Consider the following 18,926-nt stretch of genomic DNA (forward strand, 5'->3'; position numbering starts at 1 on the left):
TCCTGTCCTTCACAGTGGAAATGTTCCCTCATTTCATGTAAAGTTTCCCCAAAAGAGAAATCCTCAGGGGGAGAAGCTGAAGGAATGGATTCCTCAGCATCAGAATCCTCATAAGGAGGGAAAGAATATTCCTGGTCAGAAGAAGAAACTGAAGAAACAGAAGCCTGATCAGAGGAATAATAATAAACATCCTGCCTTGGCCTTTTATCTGGAGGGGGATGAGAACCCCTAATCATAGTAAGTAAATCCTCCGCCATCTTGAGTAACTGTTTCTGTGACTTGGGAGCCGGTTCAGAAGAGGCCTGTGTTGCAGTCTTTGATTTAGAAGGAGTCTTTGCCTTTGTCTTTGGCTTTGCCTTTATTAGCAGTTGAGTAGGCCTGAAAACCCCTTCAGGAAGCCGGTACCTGCACAGCGGCTCCGGACCCATCCGAAGGAGCATTGTCAGCAGGTCCTGCAATAGAAATATTTAAAGGCCTGGTTGGCTCCTCATGAGAGTCCGTTTCGGCCATCGGTTCTGAAATGGCCGACAACAGGGGCTGCAAAAGCGCCTCACTGACGATGGCCGAACCTGTAGCTGGCTCCGCTTGTGCACTATCATTAGATTTGGACCTCGGAGGCCTGTCTTTATCCTTGCGACGTTTGTAAACTCAAGTAGCCGGAACCGTATCGACATTTTGTAGTTAAAGCGCCTACCGAAGTAATGAAAAGCAAAATCGTACCTTTGTTTAATTGTACATTGATTGAATCTAGCACAAAACCGACAACTAGCTACGTCGTGGTCAGGGCCTAAGCAAGGAATACAGTAAGAATGAAAATCCTTATGAGGTATTTGCTTCCCACATGAAATACAATTATTAACTTTTTCTGACATCGGACTGGAGCAAGAAAAAGTTTCCCCAACGGGGTACTTAGCTTTGAGTGGAGAAGAAAGTCTTCGGACTGAAGTTTATCAGAAAAAATCGTCAGGAGTCAGCCGACCGGCACTTGCGAACTGCTATCACCGCACGGCAAGAAAGACTGGAGAAGATGGCGTCGGCTGTCAGCTTTGTACTCCTGGCACTCTGACGTCAGGGAGCATGGTTGAACAGCCGACGCCGGACCCAGACTTTGGGATTCTGGCCGACCGAGGGCTGCCTGCCAGCAGGGGAGAACCCTACAGTCATGAATGCAACAGTGAAACACGATGAACATCTAGTAGATGCATGTGTGGGTTAGCAGGATCTTTATGGATCTGGCCCACTGGCATGAATGAATGATGAGTGTTTGATGATTGGTTATCTTACATTTTACAATTTTGCTGACTGGTTGAATGAGCAGGATCTGATGAAGGCTATGGCCGAAAGTGCTCATCCATATGTTTTATGCATTTTTGTTCTGTAGTTTTTTTGTTTTATTAAAACCATTCAATTTTAGAAGCTAATTCTGGGGTAGTGGCATCGTTTGTTTGTCTTCATATAGTGTAAGTATACAAGAACAGCTTTCAGTAAAAGCTGCACCTCATTAGTTTAATAGACAAAGGCTAAAGGAACCTTTATTCAATCTGACAAGATTAAATGCGGTGGTTAAATCACATCGGCTTATCAAGGTTTTAAGCTGTTTTGCCTTTTTTCTGGTTATTTGAACTTTAAAAAACAGTATAAATGATTTATTGCATCCTCAACACAAAGCCATTACTTATCAGGCACTGAGATGAATTAGGACTTGAAACTAAGATTAAAATATTCTTCCATCTTCTTAAAACCTTCTTAAGTAGGGCTTCTGCTGATAAACAAGTTTCATAAAGATGTTGTAGTGAAGTTTTCTCCTGTTCTCTCCCCCTCAGAAGGGAGCTCAAGAGATGTACAACCATTCCTCTCTCGACACCACCACAGATGCTACCTACACTGGCTTAAATAATGTATATGTCAAAAATATGTCAATAAAATATTAAAGGTTAATAATAACAGGCCTCAAAAAAGTTGGCATGATTAAGAAGAATCTGAGGCAGAACTTCAGATCAGAAATACTTTATTAGTTTTTTAATGTGCTTTACATATTTTTGCGCACTTGGATGTGCAATACTGAAAAGACCTTTGTTATAAGAGGTATGAACTCTTCTTACCTCAAGGCAAGTCTTGATGAGTTGGTACCTTGCTACAGATTATGGGTACTAATAAACATTACTGATACTACCACTGTGCACCAGTCCAAAATGCTAATGTTTTACAGTGGGGTATTTTTATAGGCCCATGGGTTATAGCCTGCAGTTTGTTAGGAATCTTCTAGGCAGACTTTATGTTGGGAAGCAATGGTGACAGAGCCCCAGGGCAGAACAACACAAGTAGTCCATCATTTGATTAGCATCTTGTCCAACAGCAAATCTGAAAAGCAACTGCACCGCTTGCCTTGCAAAACAGCTAGTCAGGGGGCACAGCTAGAAAACTATTCTTTGGCTTGATGAAGGCTCTGACAAGACCAGGGCCTCATAAAGGGGGAGGCACTGGCACACACAGCCTCAGTCTCAAAATATATGTTCTTCCTGGGAAGACAGATGAGCTAAAGGTATTAAAAAATATATGGTTAGTATTACAAATTGTTCCTTAAATGCTGAACAGCACTGGCAAGAGCTGGCTAGATATTTTGAAATTTGCACCACCATTTTAGCAAGTTCCAGGAACTCAATATGAAGCAGAAAGGGCTGGGGGAAAGATGTAAAGAAAAGCCCTTCTATGATGAATCCACTAATCCCTGTATCATAAAATAAGGACTCAGATTGGTTATGATAGTTTCACTGAAATTCTTGACAACAGATAATCTAGAAGCCTGGACTGAAACCTTAAATCAAAAGTCACCAAAACATGCCATTCTCTTTTATCTTCAAGGTAACGGGTGGGTGGATAGGTGTGGGGGGGGGGGGGGCTCTGATGAGTAAAGGAACTTAGAGAAATGCAGCCTTCCTTATGACAGGATATCTGCCCAGTCAAAGATACTATTGCTGACATATGGTGCAATATGCCTTGTAACAGTATTTGTCCACAAGTCCACAGACTGCTGCTCCAGAAATTATGTACTTCGGTCTTTCAGTTGACTTTTAGATCCCTTTTTAAAGGGTGGCGATGTGTCTAGTGAGTATGTAAATGCTCCTTAAATGTCACAGCTTGTCAGTCAATGATAAACTGAAAGCAATGCATTAAATGCAGTTATCAGGTTGACATACATTACATAAAGTGTTGTTCCCTGGTGGACACTTTCTGGACACGAGTACTGAACAACTGCTCATAACCAAGCTTTTTAATAAGAGCACATTTGCTTGCAATTTTTATGCAAATACAGACACAAACAAAAATAGTTGACCTCAGATAAGGGGTGTGATAGAAATGCATCTGACAATCTGTGTGGATATTTTTTAAATATCTACACTACTGGGATGTTGTAAAATACATCTTGGTATATCATTTAACAGCTTGCTTACATTATTGCTGGATCATTAAAGCTACAAGCTACAAAAGCATATCTAGACTCTTGGATGATCAAGCCTATTAAAACTGCCATAAACCCACCATATTTAAGGGGTTAAAAGTTATTACACAATGTGCATATACAAACAAAAAAAGGTGATACCACCAAAACATCTTTCCCTATCAAAAATAACCCTAACCCAAATTTACTTCATCTTAAAACAGCTAAAAAAAACTGAAATACAGACCATATTTCCCATTCACTACAAAATAAAAATGCATCTATACATACAAGAAAAAAAAAGAGCATGGCACCCCCATAAACACCTAAGCTCGCCTAAATCAACCCACAGATCTAATTGTATTTTACTTTAAAAATCGGCTGAATAACATAAAATGAGTAAGACAAACTACATCAGCTATTTAATACAACATAAAAAGAAGAAAATAAATATTTTTACATACTGCACCCACAAAAACCCATACTGCTAGACAAAACATTTCCCACTTAATGCCCCAGAAATGAAATCTTCTACAATGAATAAAACTAAAATTAAATGCATACAAGCAAAAAGAAAGCACTGATGCAACAAGTCAAGCAGAAAAGAGGAATGGAAGCAGAGTGGGATTCCACACAGAGCTATTGGAGAAGGAACACGGACTAAAACTCTGATCTGTGATATATAACAATAAGTAGACTGTGTTTTTGTTTATTTTTACTAGTTATTGATTATTCTAGATATTTATAGCACTTTTGTCTGCTTCATACTTTATTACTGCATTTTATAGCTATTGGCCTTCTGCCTGTAGTGTTTTCTGCCTGAAAGGTTTCCATATTTAAAATTGTGTTTCTGGGCCTAGTTGTTTGTTAGAGACTGTGTTCTCAGCTTATTTTCAAGACCATCTTAGTTAGCAAAAACCATCCTCCGCTACAGTGAGAGGGTAGTGTTTGTGGTCATTGCTGGTTGGGGTTGTCAGGTCTACGGCTTGGAGAAAGCACCTCATTGGTACTTTTGAGATTTTTTTAAAGTTGTTTCAGGTTTCAACTTTCTGTTACTTAAGAAGTTAACTTGAGTGTTTTCTGCCATTCCACACAGAGCTATCAGAGAAGGAGCACTGACTAAAACTCTGATCTGTAATATATAACAATAAGTAGACTGTTTTTTTTTGTTTATTTTTACTAGTTATTGGTTATTCTAGATATTTATAGCACTTTTATTGTCTGCTGCATACCTTATTACTGTATTTTATAGCTATTGGCTCACTGCCTGTAGTGTTTTCTGCCTGAAGTGATTTCTATAGTGTGCTCTGACTATAGAGTTGCCCATCCTCCCTCCCTATAGGTATCCTGTCTTTATACCTGCTGGACTTGCAGTTGCCCTCCCCTACTCTAAATTTGATCTTGGACACTCCTCCCAGTCTCGTGACATTAGCTCACTCTACCTAATACAGAGAGAACATCTGTGAAGGCCAACCCACTTAGGTTCTTTCCTTCTGTTCCTCCTTTTTCCCTTTCTAAAAAAAAAAAAATATATATATATATATATATATATATATATTGCCTGAAGCTCCTAGTGTTCTGACTGTGCTTCTCAAACATTTTGGAAATATAGAGTATATTTTAGTGGTGCTGCGGTAGCGTTGACGCCTCACAGTAAGATGTTGTCCTGTTCGATTCTCAGCTAAAGCGTCTTGTGTGTGGAGACATGCGTGAATGGGCGTACCTTTGTGGAAGGTTGTACGTCAGGGCTGGCAACTCGGTATGTAAAAATCTATTGCCAATCATTAGTAGACCGGAGTTCCGTTGTGGCGACCCCTAACCAGGAAAAGCCGAAAGATACAACAAGAGTATATTTTAGTGCATTTATTAAAACTATATTTGCTTAATATTGCTACAACTCAAGTGATCTAGGTTGCACTGCATCTGAATTGTTTTAGCTGCTTTTCTGTATATAGATATATATATATATATATATATATATATATATATATATATATATATATACTTTTCTGTATATGTAAACTAGCTACTTAGTCTACTGTATTACTGCCTCTTAAATCGTTTTTCAGTTGTGCACTTGCCTTGCTTCATTTAAAAAGTTTTAAATTGTTAATTTTGTAGAGTTTTAATTGCATTTACTGTTTAGAGCCACACACTCAAGTGCATTAGCCTTTTCTGTGTTTATTTACTGTATTATTGTATTGTTTAGCCTGTTTTAATGAAAAAAAAGCTATCTTGTTTGCTCATTTCCTGCTTTTCCTAGCTAGTATAGTCCAGATCCCAGGCTTTGCTGGTTTCAGGACTTTATTTAATGTGTTCAGAGCTATCCAGACCTTGCTGTGGTAGAGGGAAGTCCTACTGCTTACCAGTGGGAGTGGTGAGCATTGTACTGCCTAACACCAGAGGAGTAGGTTTCCAGCTCTGAAATTGTAATTGTATTAGCTATTTTGGGCTGATTCCTATCCCTTTCTGGCTTAAAAACATTTCTATCCCTTTCTGGCTTAAAAACATGTGTTTGCGTGATTTTCACATCGTGGAGTACCGCGGGGCTACTGTTAAACTATTCCAGGTGCTAGAAAGTCTGCTCTTCAAATTTTCCCTTAGAACTAGCTGGTTTCTCAGAAGCAGCATTCAAATCTGAACCCCTGTGACTAGCACTTGCTCTAGAACCTGCTGGAAAGACCAAGAAGCCTTAAACTGATACAAGCACTCAACTCTCCTTGTTAATAAGGAGAAATTAATCATAGGCACTAAACAGCCTATAATTACAAAGTACATTGCAAAGGTAAGGGAAAACAGCTCTTGTACTTTACAAAAAAAGCACCTAAACAGGCATGTCCAAGGGTCAGCTTGCGGTGATTTCTCCTGTCCACCTGGTGAATCTGGGCATACTGGGGCAATGCAGCAACTGCCTCATGTACAGACAACCCTCTCCTCCTACCACCCAACACTACAACCTGCGAGAGATGCACTTACATAGCCAAAGTGGAAGCAAAGCTCTCTCCAGTCAAGATTGTGTTAGACAGTCAAGAGGAGAAGGTTACACCTGCACTACACCTCAAGCAACACATAGCCCTTCAAAACCCATACCATCAACACCCACACATAGCAACATTAAACCCACATATGTGGAAGACCTTAACATTAACCTGCCCAAGCAACAAGAACCTCCGAAGCTGAAATGCAAACAAACACCAGTCACAACCAAAGTGACACATAGCTCATAACACCATTGTGCCACCCAACAACAGCCCCTAAGGCAAGAAAATGTACCAAACACTTTAGTCATAGGTGACTCTATAGTCAGGCACACTGATGTCCCACTCACCAGGCTGAACAAGGAGAAAATTACAGTCAGCTGCCTGTTGGGTGCTAGGATCTGCCACATAATGCATGCACTCAAGTTACTCCACAACAAGTACAAATACGACTCTGTCATTGTCCTTGTTGTAGTGAATGACTTGAGACATACCTCCCTGGACTACATAAAAAGAGACCTGGAAGAACTCTCGAATCATGTAGCCCAGGCAAGGTATGACCTTAGCCTTGAGTAGCATCCTGCCTTCGCCCAGAATGATACCACAGTACAAGGACAAAATGACTGACTTCAACAACTGGCTAAGCGTCTGGTATCATTCAAAGGGGATTCAGTATCTGTCTGTCTGGGATGACATGATCGACAAACCATGATGTTTTGCCACAGATGGTCTGCACCCGTCACCCTTAGAATTCAGGTTACTTGCTAAAGCTCTTGCCACCCCTATAGTGCCTTTTTTAGGCAAGGGTCAAAGGACAAAACCACCACCATAACAGATACAAGCATGCAAAATCTGAAGGTAATGCTAGAAGTCTAAACCTCAAAATGCACTCTCTTGAGGCACTCCTAAAAATGGAGAACATCGATATCTGTGCAGTAACTGAGACTTGGTTCAAGGCTCCAGAGAGCACCCCTGCAATACCAGGCTACAACTCTTACCACACTTTCCGGCCACCAAACCAAGACTGAAACGCTAAAGGTGGAGGAGTGCCCATATTCACCATGGATATTCACACCTCCAGGCTAGTTGCCCAACACCAATGCATCTGAAATTCTCCAGGTGCAACTAACACTAGGTAAGACTACAATCCAAATTGTAGCTTGCTACAGGTCCCCCACCATGTCCCAAGATTCTCACTACACTTTTCTAAACATACTGGAAAATATTAAGATACAACCAAACACCCTAATACTGGGTGATTTCAACTACCCTGCCATTAACTGGGAAAACTACTCGGGTACCAACACCTTTTCCCAACGGTTCTTGGAATTCATAAATTCCAATGCCCTGGATCAACTAATCCATTCTCCCACCAGGGGCTCCAATATCCTAGACCTGATCATTACCAACACGGGAGATAGATGCTCCACACCAGTGGTCACCCCCTCATTGTTCAGGTCTGACCATAAGCTAATCACCCTTGACATCCACATCCCACCCCCACCCCCCAGTAAGGAAACCTCTGTAAAAAAAAAACTTCTCCAAAGCCAACTTCATGCTTCTCAAGTCAGACGTGACAAGTTTCATGACACCCATGCAGACGGGAGCTGAAAGTTCGACTGTTGAATCCTACAGTAAGGCACTGTATGAGCACATACACTTGTGCATGAATAGTACCATCCCAAACAGAACCAAGATGCTCTCTTCCAAAAAAAGGAAGCCAATCTGGTGGTCTCTTGCCAGAAACAAACTATACAACAGAAGGAAGAAACTGTTGCAGAAAAGAAGAAAATCCCAGGATACAAAAAACTCCCTTACTAGCCTCAGTAAGAAGCTGAAATCCCTCATAAAATCCTCCAAAGGAAGTTACGAAAATAAAATTGCTAAAGATTCCAAAGACAACCACAAGGCATTCTATAGTTATGTCAAGAATCTAAATGACAATGCTCAGATCTGCTCTGAGCTACAACAAAATGGCATTAAATATATTGATCCCAAGGATATTGCCAATACCCTGGCAGATCGATTTAGTGCCAACTTCACCCCCCCTCTCACCCCCTAAAGGGTCCATCTCAATACCAAAAGATTGCTAAATTCCGGTAATCATGGCCACACAGATAGAAACCACACTCTCCAAAGCTAAGAATACAGCATCCATGGGACCAGATGACATCCCGGGCTGTGTACTACATGAACTACAAAATGAACTGGCACCTCACCTAAGTGTCATGTTTAATCATAGCCTCACCTCAGGCTTCATGCCCACTGAGTGGTGCACAGCTACAGTTATCCCACTCCACAAAGGGGGATCCACCTTGGATCCCAGGAACTACCGTCCCATCAGTCTGACGAGCCTGATCTGCAAGGCCATGGAACGCTTTATCATGGAACTTATAAACAAAGACATTGGTAACCTTCAAACACTGGACCCCACCCAGTTTGGGTTCGTGAACCTGATTGACTTCTTCTAATCAGTCTCCAGACATGTGGACGAGGGTAAGGAGGTCCACACAGCCTGTCTGGACCTCATCAAGGCCTTTGACACCATCCCCCATTCTGGAATCATAGATAAACGTACTAAGCTGGGCATAAATCCCTACATCACTCAATGGGTTGCCAACTGGCTTACTGACAGAACCCAGACTGTAAAAGTAGCCGACTCCAAATCCAGCTCCAGACAGGTGACAAGTGGAGTACCTCAGGGTTTAGTCCTGGGACCGCTCTTGTTTGGCATCTACTTCTCTGAAGTACAGGCCAACATAAAGGGACTCTGGCTAACAAAGTTCGCAGATGACTGCAAACTGGGAGCCATTATTGAATCCCCAAATGATGTGGATATTCTACAAAAGGACCTTACAGAAACAGATGCTTGGTGTCAGAGCCATGGGCTCAAGCTTAATGCCAAGAAATGTATAGTTATCCCCTTTGGGAAAAACCATGTACCCATGAATTAACACATAAGTGGCAGTACACTAAACACCGAAAGTGTGATGACAGACTTATGGACACAGATGGACAGTGGTCTCACCTTCGATAACCACATCGCCACAACAGTCAGGAAATCCTTCTATGTGGCACACCTCATCACTAAGGGCTTTTCATCCAGAGAAAAGGAGGTCATTGTCCCACTGTACTCATCCCTCATTAGACTCATTATAGAGTACAATGCCCTGTTTGGTATGTATCTCAAAAGACATCTGCAACAGCTGGAAAGGCCACAGAAATACCTCAGTAAAGAAATCACAGGCCTAAAGCAGATGCTCTATGTTGACCATCTAAAAAAACTCCAGCTATACTCTGTGGCACATCATCTACTCAGAGGTGATCTCTGATTAACATACAAGGCAACATCAAACCCTGAGCTGATGGACATGCTCCACTTAAAGAAATCCCAATCCCTCAGAGCCACACGCTCCAAGGATCTAAACCTTGTCATCACAATGAATAAAGCATGCTAGAGGTATAGGTTCCTGAACCAGAGACTCCCCATACTCTGGAACAGACTGCCATACATGTCAAGCAGAGTGCCTCCTTGGCCATCTTGAAAAGGAACCTTGACAATTGTAAGGGAGATAGAAAATTCACTTTGGGGATCACGTCTGTCGCCCTGCTAAACAGGGGTCCAGGGAAGCAAATATTGTGGGAAGAAATATCCAGGGAATTGTTACGGCTAGGCTTGTATAGGCCCTAGGGCCAATAGCCTAGTACCAACCTATAAGGCTGTGAGCTATTAACAAGCTGTTTTCTGTAGTCCAGGCTGTAATTCCCTCATCCTTCATTTGCATACTGTTTGACCCTGAGCAATTCAGTCAACCAGATTGTGCTCCTGGGCAGAGCTTGATAAAGGTACATATATGGATCAGTTGTCTGCCCTGCTTAAAAATTTACACCCTTAACAACATTCCCTCCTGCACGTGAATCAATAAAGCCCTTTTCACCCCCTCTTAAACACTACTTCTTATATTCCTCTTGTGTAAACACTACTTCTCACCCTTCTTTTTTAACTGCCCCATCCACCACTCTATCCCTTCATGCATTCCCTATATACCCAAGTTTTAAACCTTCCAGATAAACTAATTTGGATCCTGCAGCCTACATAGAACTAATTCTACACCCTGTGTTCTCACTCATATGCATTACCACTATCCTCCTATACAATACTATTATATAGCCCTACACATAATTTTATAAGCTACTTCTCAACAAAACTCTTTGTTATATCTCTTGAACTCTTTACAAACCTTTCTGTAATGAAATGCAAGAACATTAAACTTTTTTACAGCAATGTTTTCCCTTCTACAGTATAAATCCATTTACTTCCTGCAAAATTTAGAGCTACCTGAACTGTATAGACTTGTTGATGTAAATACTTTACTGCAGTCAAAGTCAAAGTAAACTTTATTGTCATTTAGGCCCGCACCTCAGTGCAGGCTAAACTAAATATCATTGCTTCGAACTCTATGTCCAGACAATGCATATAAATATAACAGATATAAATAAAAAAAATTGTAACACTGACATGACACTAGGATATAATTACATTTTTGTATCCCTATCAAACAGCACATAGTACTGCACAGGTAGATACATTGCACAGTTGAGACTTGAACCTTATGAGACTAGAGCACTTTCGATTGTATGGAACGTAACTTGTTCTTTGAGTTATTGTACAAAATCTAAGAAGCTTGCAATGAGCTATTGCACAGGTGAGAAGAACCTAACAGTGGTTGATTGCACTTTCAGGGAAGAGATTTCCTTCAGGCTGTGTGGACTCTGACTAGGTAACCTGTTAGCTGGCATTGCTACTGAAGTTTAGTAGTCTGACAGCCTGTGGAAATAAGCTATTTCTGAATCTAGTCGTTGTGCAACATATACTACTGTTGCACGTGCTTGAAGTCGAGCAGAAGAACAGTCCCTAAGGTGGGTGGGTTTGGTCTCTGGCAATCTTTGTAGCTCTCTCGAGACATTGTGCAAAGTGCAGATCCTGTATAGGTGGAAGCGTGGACCTGGTGATCCTCTCTGCCACCTTCACCACCCTTTGGAGAGCCTTATAATCTGTAGCTTTGCAGTTCCTTTACCATACTGTGATACTGCTTGTCAAGATGCTTTCAATGGTGCTTCTGCAGAGGGCTGTGAGGACCAAAGATGAAAGGCTTGTTCTCTTCAACCTGCACAGGAAGTGGAGTCTTTATTGTGCCTTCTTGACAATGTGATTTGTGTTAATGAACCATGTCACGTCTTTTACAATGTGCACCCCCAGGAATTTGGTGCTCTTCACCCTTTCTACTGTTTTTCCCTTGATTGTGAGAGGGGCTGTGCCTCGTCTTTTTTCCTGAAGTCCATTTGTTTACATTTATAGACAGATTATTGTTGTCACACCAGTCAATCACATGCTTCACCTCCTTCCTGCATACTGTTTCATCACCATTGCTGATTAAGCCTACTACTATAGTGTCATTTACGAATTTGATGATGTGATTTGAGCTGCACAGTCATGGGTCAGCATGGTGAACAGTAGAAGACTGAGAACACATCCTTGAGGAACTCCCGTGCTCAGTGTAGTGCTCTCTGATGTGTTATTGCCTACACTCAGTCTTTGTGGTCTGTCAGTGAGGAAGTCAAAAATCCAATTACACATGGGAGTGCTGACACCCAAATGTATCAGTTTCTCTATCAGATGTTGGGGTATAACTGTGTTAAAGGCAGAGCTGAAGTCAATGAATAATAGTGGGGCATAACAGTTTTTGTTTTCCAGGTGAACTATGGATGTGTGCAGTGCCAGTGCGATGGCATCTACAGTGGAGTAGTTCGACCGATAAGCAAATTGGAGTGGATCCAGTTCTGCAGGGAGATTTGTTGTTAGTCTTTCTTTCAAAGCACTTCTTTACAGTAGTGGTGAGAGCTACTGGCTGACAATCGTTCAAGACTTGCAATTTTTTAGGTAGTGGTATGATTGTTGTGTTCTTGAAGCACTTGGGTACTATGGCCTGACGTAAAGATAGGTTAAATATGTCAGTAAAAAAACATGGTCAGTTGAACAGCACAGTTTCTTAGCACATGCCCCAGAATGCTCTCTGGTCCAGCCACTTTTCTTGGGTTCAGCCGACTTAGAGTTCTCTGAACACCGGCTGAATTGAGGCAGAGTACTACTTCATTTTGCCTGGCTGTTTCATGGCTTTTGTACCATTCCCTTCATCAAACCTGCTGAAGTAGCTTTTGAGCTCATTTAGAAATCAGGTGTTGTCACCACATTTTGAAGATACAGGCGTGTAATGTGTTAAGGATTGTATTCCCTGCCACAGACGTCTGGAGTCCCTTAGGTCTGAGAAGTGATTCTGGACTTTTTGTCCATAAGCAAGCTTTGCCTTCTTTATTCCCCTATTTAGATACTTTCTGGTCTCTCTGAGGGCATCCTTGTCTCCTGCCTTAAAGGCAGCACTGCATGCTCTTAGGAGCTCATATTCTTCATTTGTGATCCAGGGTTTTTGGTTGGCCCTTATGGTGATGGTCTTGTTGACTGTCACATTATCCATACACTTAGATATGTATACCAACACAGATTCCTTGTACTCATCCAGACTGATGTGTTGGTTGCCCATAGCAGTGTCCTTAAACATATTTCAGTCCATGTTCTCAAAGCAGTCCTGGAGTGCTGACACTGCTCCCTCTGGCCATACTCTAATTTGCTTCTTATTAATATTGGTTTGTACGCAGGGATTAGCATGATGGCCAGATGATCTCAGTTACACAGGTGTGGGTCAGGTACTGCGTTATAAGCCAGCTTGATGTTGGTATATACTTTGTCCAGTGTGTTCTCTCTTCTGGTAACAAAGTCCACATGCTGGTGATAGTTAGGTTGGACTAACTTTAGGTTTGCTTGGTTGATTTCACCCACTATTATGTGGACAAACTCTGGATTTTGATTCTGTAGTTCATTGATTGACTGGTGAAGTGTGTCCAGTGCCTCGTTGATGTTAGCACTGGGAGGAATATATACAGCTGTTATTCTCACACCTTTAAACTCCCTTGGTAAGTAGAACGGTCTACATCTTACAGACAAGAGCTCAATGTTTTCAGAGCAGTGAGTGGTTACTGCCTCACAACTAGTACATTATCTGTTATTTACATAGTTACAGACACCTCCTCCCCACAATTTACCATTGAGGATCTGATTCTTGTCAGCTCTAAATAAGGTCAGCCCTTCCACATGCACCACACTATCGCTAATAGTACAGTTTAATCATGTCTCTGTGAACATGAGCACACAACTATTTCTAACATTGCTTTTTCTGGTTAGTTCTAGCCTTATGTAGTCCATCTTGTTATCCAGGGATTGAACACTGGCCAGTAACACTGATAGAAGTACAGGCCTGTGTGGGTTGGCCTTCAGTCTGACATATATTCTAACTCTAGTTCCTCTTTTCCTCAGTCTTTTATATCTTTTCCTTCTTCTCATTTTAGAAGTTTTAGAAGTCAGATTTGCTTGAGCGAAACATTCTGTATAATTCCTTGTTCGTGGAGTTCCTAGAATGTAGTAGGCCTAACACGCCTCGCAGTCAACAGCTCATCAAATCTGCAGCACTGCAAGCTTGATGATCAAATTTCTAGAAGTTTCTCTCTACTATAACTTAGTTTGCCATCAGGATTTTTTTGTTGTTTTAGACATAAAACAAGACAGATAGTGCACATTTCCTGTCAAGCCGAAGCAGCCACAGCCACAGCCACCCAGGGTGCTGTTTTGTTTTTTTACTGTACTGTAATTGTTTTTTTTTGTTTTGTTTTTTTTTTTTTTTTTTAAGAGAAATGTAAAAAAATATATATTTTTGAGCCCCATCTGAAATTCACTTGTTAATATAAATATACTGTGATGGTGCTTTTCTCCCTGGATCTCCTCAGAAAAAGGACTCTGCCCTGTCTGACTTTTACAGTCAACAGAGAATTAAATGAATAAATAAAAATAAATACAAATAAATAAATAACGGTATTAATATCCAAACAGGCATGATTCTGAGTAAAAATATACTAATTAGAAAAATACAGCTGAACTATACAATTACATTAAAGTATAAAGCCCACCAAACTAGTGTAAAACTACAAATAATTAAACTTTCATTTAAAACGTTAAAATGCACTTAAGAAATTGTGGAAGAAAACAATATGTGAGACTGTCCATTCATACAATTCTCCGCAAACTATCTAAAGCCTTTTTCAGCAGAACTTTGACAATTAATGTAACCCATTAAAATAAATGGGAAAATTATTGTAATATTAAAATGTAGAAAATATGGATTAATGTGCTTTATGTGATAAATGATTTTCAACCATAACAGACTTCCATATATTCCACACATACACTCTGTGTACATACATACAAAACACATATATAAATACATATAGATAGAGCGATACACATACACAAAATATATACATATATATTTCACACACTTCTTGACAAAACTTGATTTGTCAAGGAGTGTGCCCAGCAGAAAATAACATGATACTCTTGTGCATGACTCTAAAGAAGAAATGCATTAATCTCTAATGAGATTTATTTGCAACTGACAGTTACTTCATAACATCCAATCTTCAGTACTAATGCAGAAACTGTGCATCATAACGGTCAGACCATACCTTGCTAACAAGAACTGGCTTTGGAATCTGTAGTAGATCACACAATATATCACGTTGTGCTCTCACAGTGGGCAGTGCATCATCCCTGAGAAAAAGGAGGAAAGGCACTTAATTTAGGATAACAGTTTATATTCTACCAACTCTCTGTTCCATGTAAACTTTGCAATTCTTGTACAGTATTATGGCTTGTTGGGAATGGACAGAATATAACTGCAACATTTATAAAATACAAAAAGTAAAAAAAAAAAATATATATATATATATATATATATATATATATATATATATATATATATATATATACACATATTTAGAGAGTTTACAAAGCTTAATATATTCTGTAAACTTAAACCCATTGTCGAGTGAAACAGTATTAAGACCAAGTGATCTTGATCAAAAACATTTATATTTTGACATTTTTCTGAATGATAAAAAGAATTGCTTTGATATACAAGTAATTTGTGGTATAGTTAAAAATCAGTCCTATACATACTCATGAGAATCTCAGCCTTACCTCTTCTGAGATTGGAACCTAAGCTTCCAGAAAAGCTGTTCTATAGTACCGTCTTTAAATCCAGATCTTTGACAGCATTTCAGCCAGTGTAGGTCTTTGATATTACATAAAACATCTCATCAGCTGGAGAATTGCAGTCTGCTTCAAGCAGCGGTAAGATCCGACCACAAAGCAGTCATTTTTGAAGTCATCGTCTACCCTGACCACCCCCTACATAGGGTCAAACAAAAAAGCTTCTCAAAAGCTGATTACAACCGCCTGAGGGAAGGTGTAAACAGCTTCACAGTCCCCCCCCCCCCTCCATAGGAACTGGCACATATGCCAAAAACCTAAACCGAAGTATTATACAAGCACTTATATAGCTGCATAGAATCAGGAATACCTGACAAGACAAAATCTTCCTCCTCAAGGAAGAGTAAACCTGTCTGGTGGACATCTGCAGGAAATAAACTCTAAGAAAAGGGAAAAAAATGCTGTCCAGGACCAAGAAGGAGCAGGGGCCTAACTGGAAGCAATCTCTCCTTACTCTGAACAAGCAAATAAGAGCACTAGTAAAATCCTCCAAAGCAAACTTCAAGTCCAAGGCTTTCTTCCCATATGTCCACAAACTCAAGGGAAGCACCCAGATCTGCTCATAAATGTTGGTCAAGGACACTACATACACAAAAGCCATAGATATACCCAACCTGCTAGCAGACAAGTTCAGTGAAAACTTCACCTCTCCTTCCCCTCATCAGTAAATCAGGATATCCTCAGCACCTGTCCCCCTCCCCTTATCTCTTGGGAGCAAGTTATCACTGCCCTCTCAAAGGCAAAAAAATACAGCCTCTCTGGGAACAGATAACATCCCAGGCTGCATCCTACATGAACTAAGACAGGAACTTGCAGCACCATTAGGCACTCTATTCAACCAAAGCCAGAGTACGGCTTCATCCCAGCAGTGTGGAAGACAGCCACTGTCATCCCTTTGCACAAGGTTGGATTGTCCACTGACCAGGAAATTATGGACCCATCAGCCTAACTAGCCTGATCCGCAAGGCCATGGAGCGGATTATCATGGAACTCATTAACAAGGACATTGGTAACCTCCAAACACTTGATCTCACACAGTTTTGTTTCGTCAAGGGGAAGGCAAGCCTGCTAAATTTGGTTGAGAGATAATGGACTGACTAAAGGTTTGTTAAACTTGCCCTTTGGCAATGGGCAGACACATTTAACCATCCTCTTCATGTTTGAATCTACAATGTCAGTAAGGATTTAACTATGTCACATTTGTATTGCAAATGTACAAAAAGAAAACATATGTTTTGGTACATGGTAAGTTTTGAGATTATTAAAAAAGCAGTTTGCTGAGCCTGACACTTACTTGGCAAACATGCCTCTCAACCTCTTAGAGCAAAAAATCGGGACAAAGGCCCAAAAATAGGGACAATTTTTAAATATTGCTCTTACAAACTTAGAAAGTTGATAGAACAACAGGTTTTGTATTAGCATACATTTTCTGAAAGGTATGAAGACTGAATTTCTGCTGTTTGTAATTATATTCTGACTTTAATCCTTAATGCTTTCCCAATAATTTGCCAGAAAACCTCAATTTTATGAGAAACAGACCAAAAATATGAGGCAAAAATCTGGATAGTCGAGAGGTATGCTGGCAAAACATCAAAAAAAAAAAAAAACTGATATCATATAATCTGTAATTCACAAACAGCAAGTGGTGGCAAGAACTTCCATAACAAAAAAATGATCATCAGGAGAAGACAGTCTAGAATGGTAAAATAGTTAGCATTACCAGCACAACATTCCAAGGAACTGGATATCTGACAGAAGACTTAAGATGCAAGAATACTCTCAAAGCAGTACACAGCATATTGGTTCATGCCAACATGCAGTTGCATACAGGTTCATGAAAGGCTCAGATAAATCTTTATAGTGGAAAAGCAGAATTCAATATTAGTATTACAAGACAGTTTAAGGAACCCTACCTTGGAAGAAAATGTATCCTCTTTAGCTGCCGGCCACTAAAGGGCACAGGTGAGTAGGCGTGATGATCTGTTTCATAGTTTCCAAAAGGAGCCATGAAACTGTCTGACACACCAAACCTAGTAATATCTATCAGCACAGAAGCCAGACATACAACCTCAGAAAGTGGAAGCAAAAATTATTCCGAGCTATTAGTTTCTATGTCAGCAAGTTCTATAAAGATGGAAATGGTAAGCAATATTTACAGCAGCAAGAGGAACTGCACCTGCTTGGGAAAAAATACATTTTGACATTAGTTCAGAGTGCTGTTCCTGAACAATTAGCAATACCCTCTAAGCTGAGGGTGGGGTGGGGGAGCAAAGTGCTTCAGGAGAGGTCAGCACTTCTTAACAAGATGTTACAAAGCCTGACTTTAGACAACTGCACCTGGAAAACCTTTGCAAGTTCTACCCTGCTGAATAAATTTGCAGAGCACTAGCATGTGTCTATCAACACTAAACCTAAGAGTTTCTCTTCCTAGGCTTCACTTGTAGTAGAATTCATTGTGTTCTGTGTTGATTACTCACATGGCTTCATATCTTTTCTGCATAGCAGGAAGAACAGTCTCCCTGTCTGCCAAAACTTTACACTTCTGCAGTAATTCTAAATTAAAATCATTCAGTTCAATCTTGTACAGTAATTATCAGGGTGTGGAATACATGAAATCTAGTAATGGTAAACTTGAATTTGAATGGCATAAAGCTCAAAAAAGTTCAAACTTAATTTTAGGTAGGACTATGCTCTTTGATCCTGGTAGTCTTCCAGGTGGGTTCCATTTAGGACAGGATGCATTGTTAAGATAGTCTGATCTGGATAGGGTAAAAGAAATTGTATCCTAACCGTGGGTTGCTGGTTTCAAGTACACATCAAAGAATCCCCATCAAAATATCCAGAGCTTTGATATGATATGACTGGACTCGAAGGGTCCATTAGGTACTCTTTTATGAAACCTTGGCAGTGATGCAGCCCTTGATATTGCTGCCATTAACCCAAAGGCCTTGGGAATCACTCTGGTCAAGAAAGTTGAGGACATTTGCACTGTCCCCTGTAAGAAGACAGGAAGGCCTTCACTTGTGACAAGTACATAATCAGCCCAATAAGCTGTAGGACGGCCTCAGCCAAGCCATCCTGCACAGGTACATGCTTGATTCAGCTGCTCTAGCCATAGTGGCAGCAGAAAGCTATATAAAAGAATATGGCAGCCCACTATGGGAGCTTCAGACAAGTCTTGATCACCTACTTCTAGACTCAGGGAAGCAGAAATGTTTTTTGTGTATAATGATGCATTAGGAAGGACTGAAATCTGGACAGTTGAATAAATCCCAGTGTTGCAGAGGAAAAT

At 40.4% G+C, this 18,926-nt stretch overlaps 1 protein-coding gene across 1 annotated transcript in view; it reads right to left on the minus strand.

Moving 5' to 3' along the window:
• The window catches only part of TBCD (tubulin folding cofactor D), a 3,708,267-nt gene that overhangs the window by 24,734 nt on the left and 3,664,607 nt on the right, over positions 1-18,926 (minus strand). Inside the window, exon 38 of the mRNA XM_044068123.1 lies at positions 15,049-15,133. Coding sequence (XP_043924058.1) covers positions 15,049-15,133 — 85 coding nt within the window. The remainder of the gene's footprint in view (positions 1-15,048; positions 15,134-18,926) is intronic.

Source organism: Protopterus annectens, chromosome 4.part0 (assembly GCF_019279795.1).
Source record: "Protopterus annectens isolate FY-2018-M chromosome 4.part0, PAN1.0, whole genome shotgun sequence".
NCBI lineage: Eukaryota > Metazoa > Chordata > Ceratodontiformes > Protopteridae > Protopterus > Protopterus annectens.